Source organism: Monosiga brevicollis, genomic scaffold (genome assembly GCF_000002865.3).
Source record: "Monosiga brevicollis MX1 MONBRscaffold_587 genomic scaffold, whole genome shotgun sequence".
Classification (NCBI taxonomy): domain Eukaryota; class Choanoflagellata; order Craspedida; family Salpingoecidae; genus Monosiga; species Monosiga brevicollis.
In genome coordinates this window covers 1-1,021 of record NW_001865253.1, presented here as the reverse complement: position 1 = coordinate 1,021, position 1,021 = coordinate 1, and the positions used below count along the sequence as shown (strand labels likewise).

Below are 1,021 nucleotides of genomic sequence, written 5' to 3'. Positions count from 1 at the left end.
CGAACAAGTGCCTCTCAATCTTATTTTCTTTTTTTTTTATCGTGCCCGTAGAAGAGACTGTCGTGCACTCATTGCAGCAGGATGTTCGCTACTACAAGTGGCCTTCGCTCTCATTTAATAAACAAGCACAATATGGACAAGGTGAGCTGCATATCCCTTGTGGNCCATGAGCGCACGACTGGCTCGGTTGAAGCTTACCCCGCATACCTTGCATCGTCGTGCTAGTCGACCACATCCCTTGTGCGCTGTCAATTGCTCGGTGACGGCACAAATTGCTACTTTGACCCGGGGCAGTGCTCTTGTGCCTTCAAGTCTCGTGCCAACTGGGTCGAACATGCCCGTGACCACCATCAACTCGACATTCGCGTCAGCAAAGAGATTATGAGCGACGCCAACGCGCTCGCATCTTGGCTGGAGCAGCTGGAGCACGGAACGGGGTACTCCATGATTATGACGGGCAAGCGTACCTATCATTGCCGAGCGCACACCTCAAGCACACAACCGGGCATTAAATGCTATGCCTTTGTGAATTACCAGCAACTTGCTGATGGGCGAATTGAGGTCATATTCTTATCAAGCTTTCATCCTTGTCATTTCTGCTCAGCACCGCCGACATGATAATCTCATCACTTCAATTCTCCTCGCTCGATCTTGTTTAATCAGGTCACCCACATGTTGAAGCATTTTCACGAGCCTCGTCCCCGCCGGCACCGACTTACTAAAGGGTGTATTGAACTGATCAAGCAACTGTCTTCGATGGGAATGCACAACAACGCCATTCTGCTCAACGTGCGCAAGGCTGTCCAACCTTTGTCGCCTGACGCCTTCGTGAACAGCAAGGACATTCAGAACATTGCTGCAACCGTGCGAGAAGGTCGCCTCAGCGATCGAGATGTTGATTCTGTTTCGCAGCAAATCCTGTTGAACAACAGCGTCGCGTTCGATCGGCGCAGTATCATTGTACGTGTTGTCGATAGCCTGAGTTTCTTCACAACATTGCCCACTTCTTTTCATCAAAGAT

The 1,021-nt window shown here is 50.2% G+C and overlaps 1 protein-coding gene across 1 annotated transcript; it reads left to right on the top strand.

Moving 5' to 3' along the window:
* Positions 1-81: 81 nt before the first annotated feature.
* Positions 82-960, top strand: MONBRDRAFT_13250 (uncharacterized protein; the record flags this gene model as incomplete). The annotated part of the gene is made up of 3 exons (XM_001751146.1): positions 82-141; positions 313-561; positions 664-960. Coding segments are annotated over 3 exons (606 nt in total), but the record flags the coding sequence as incomplete, so codon positions are not given.
* Between the last annotated feature and the right edge of the window lie 61 nt (positions 961-1,021).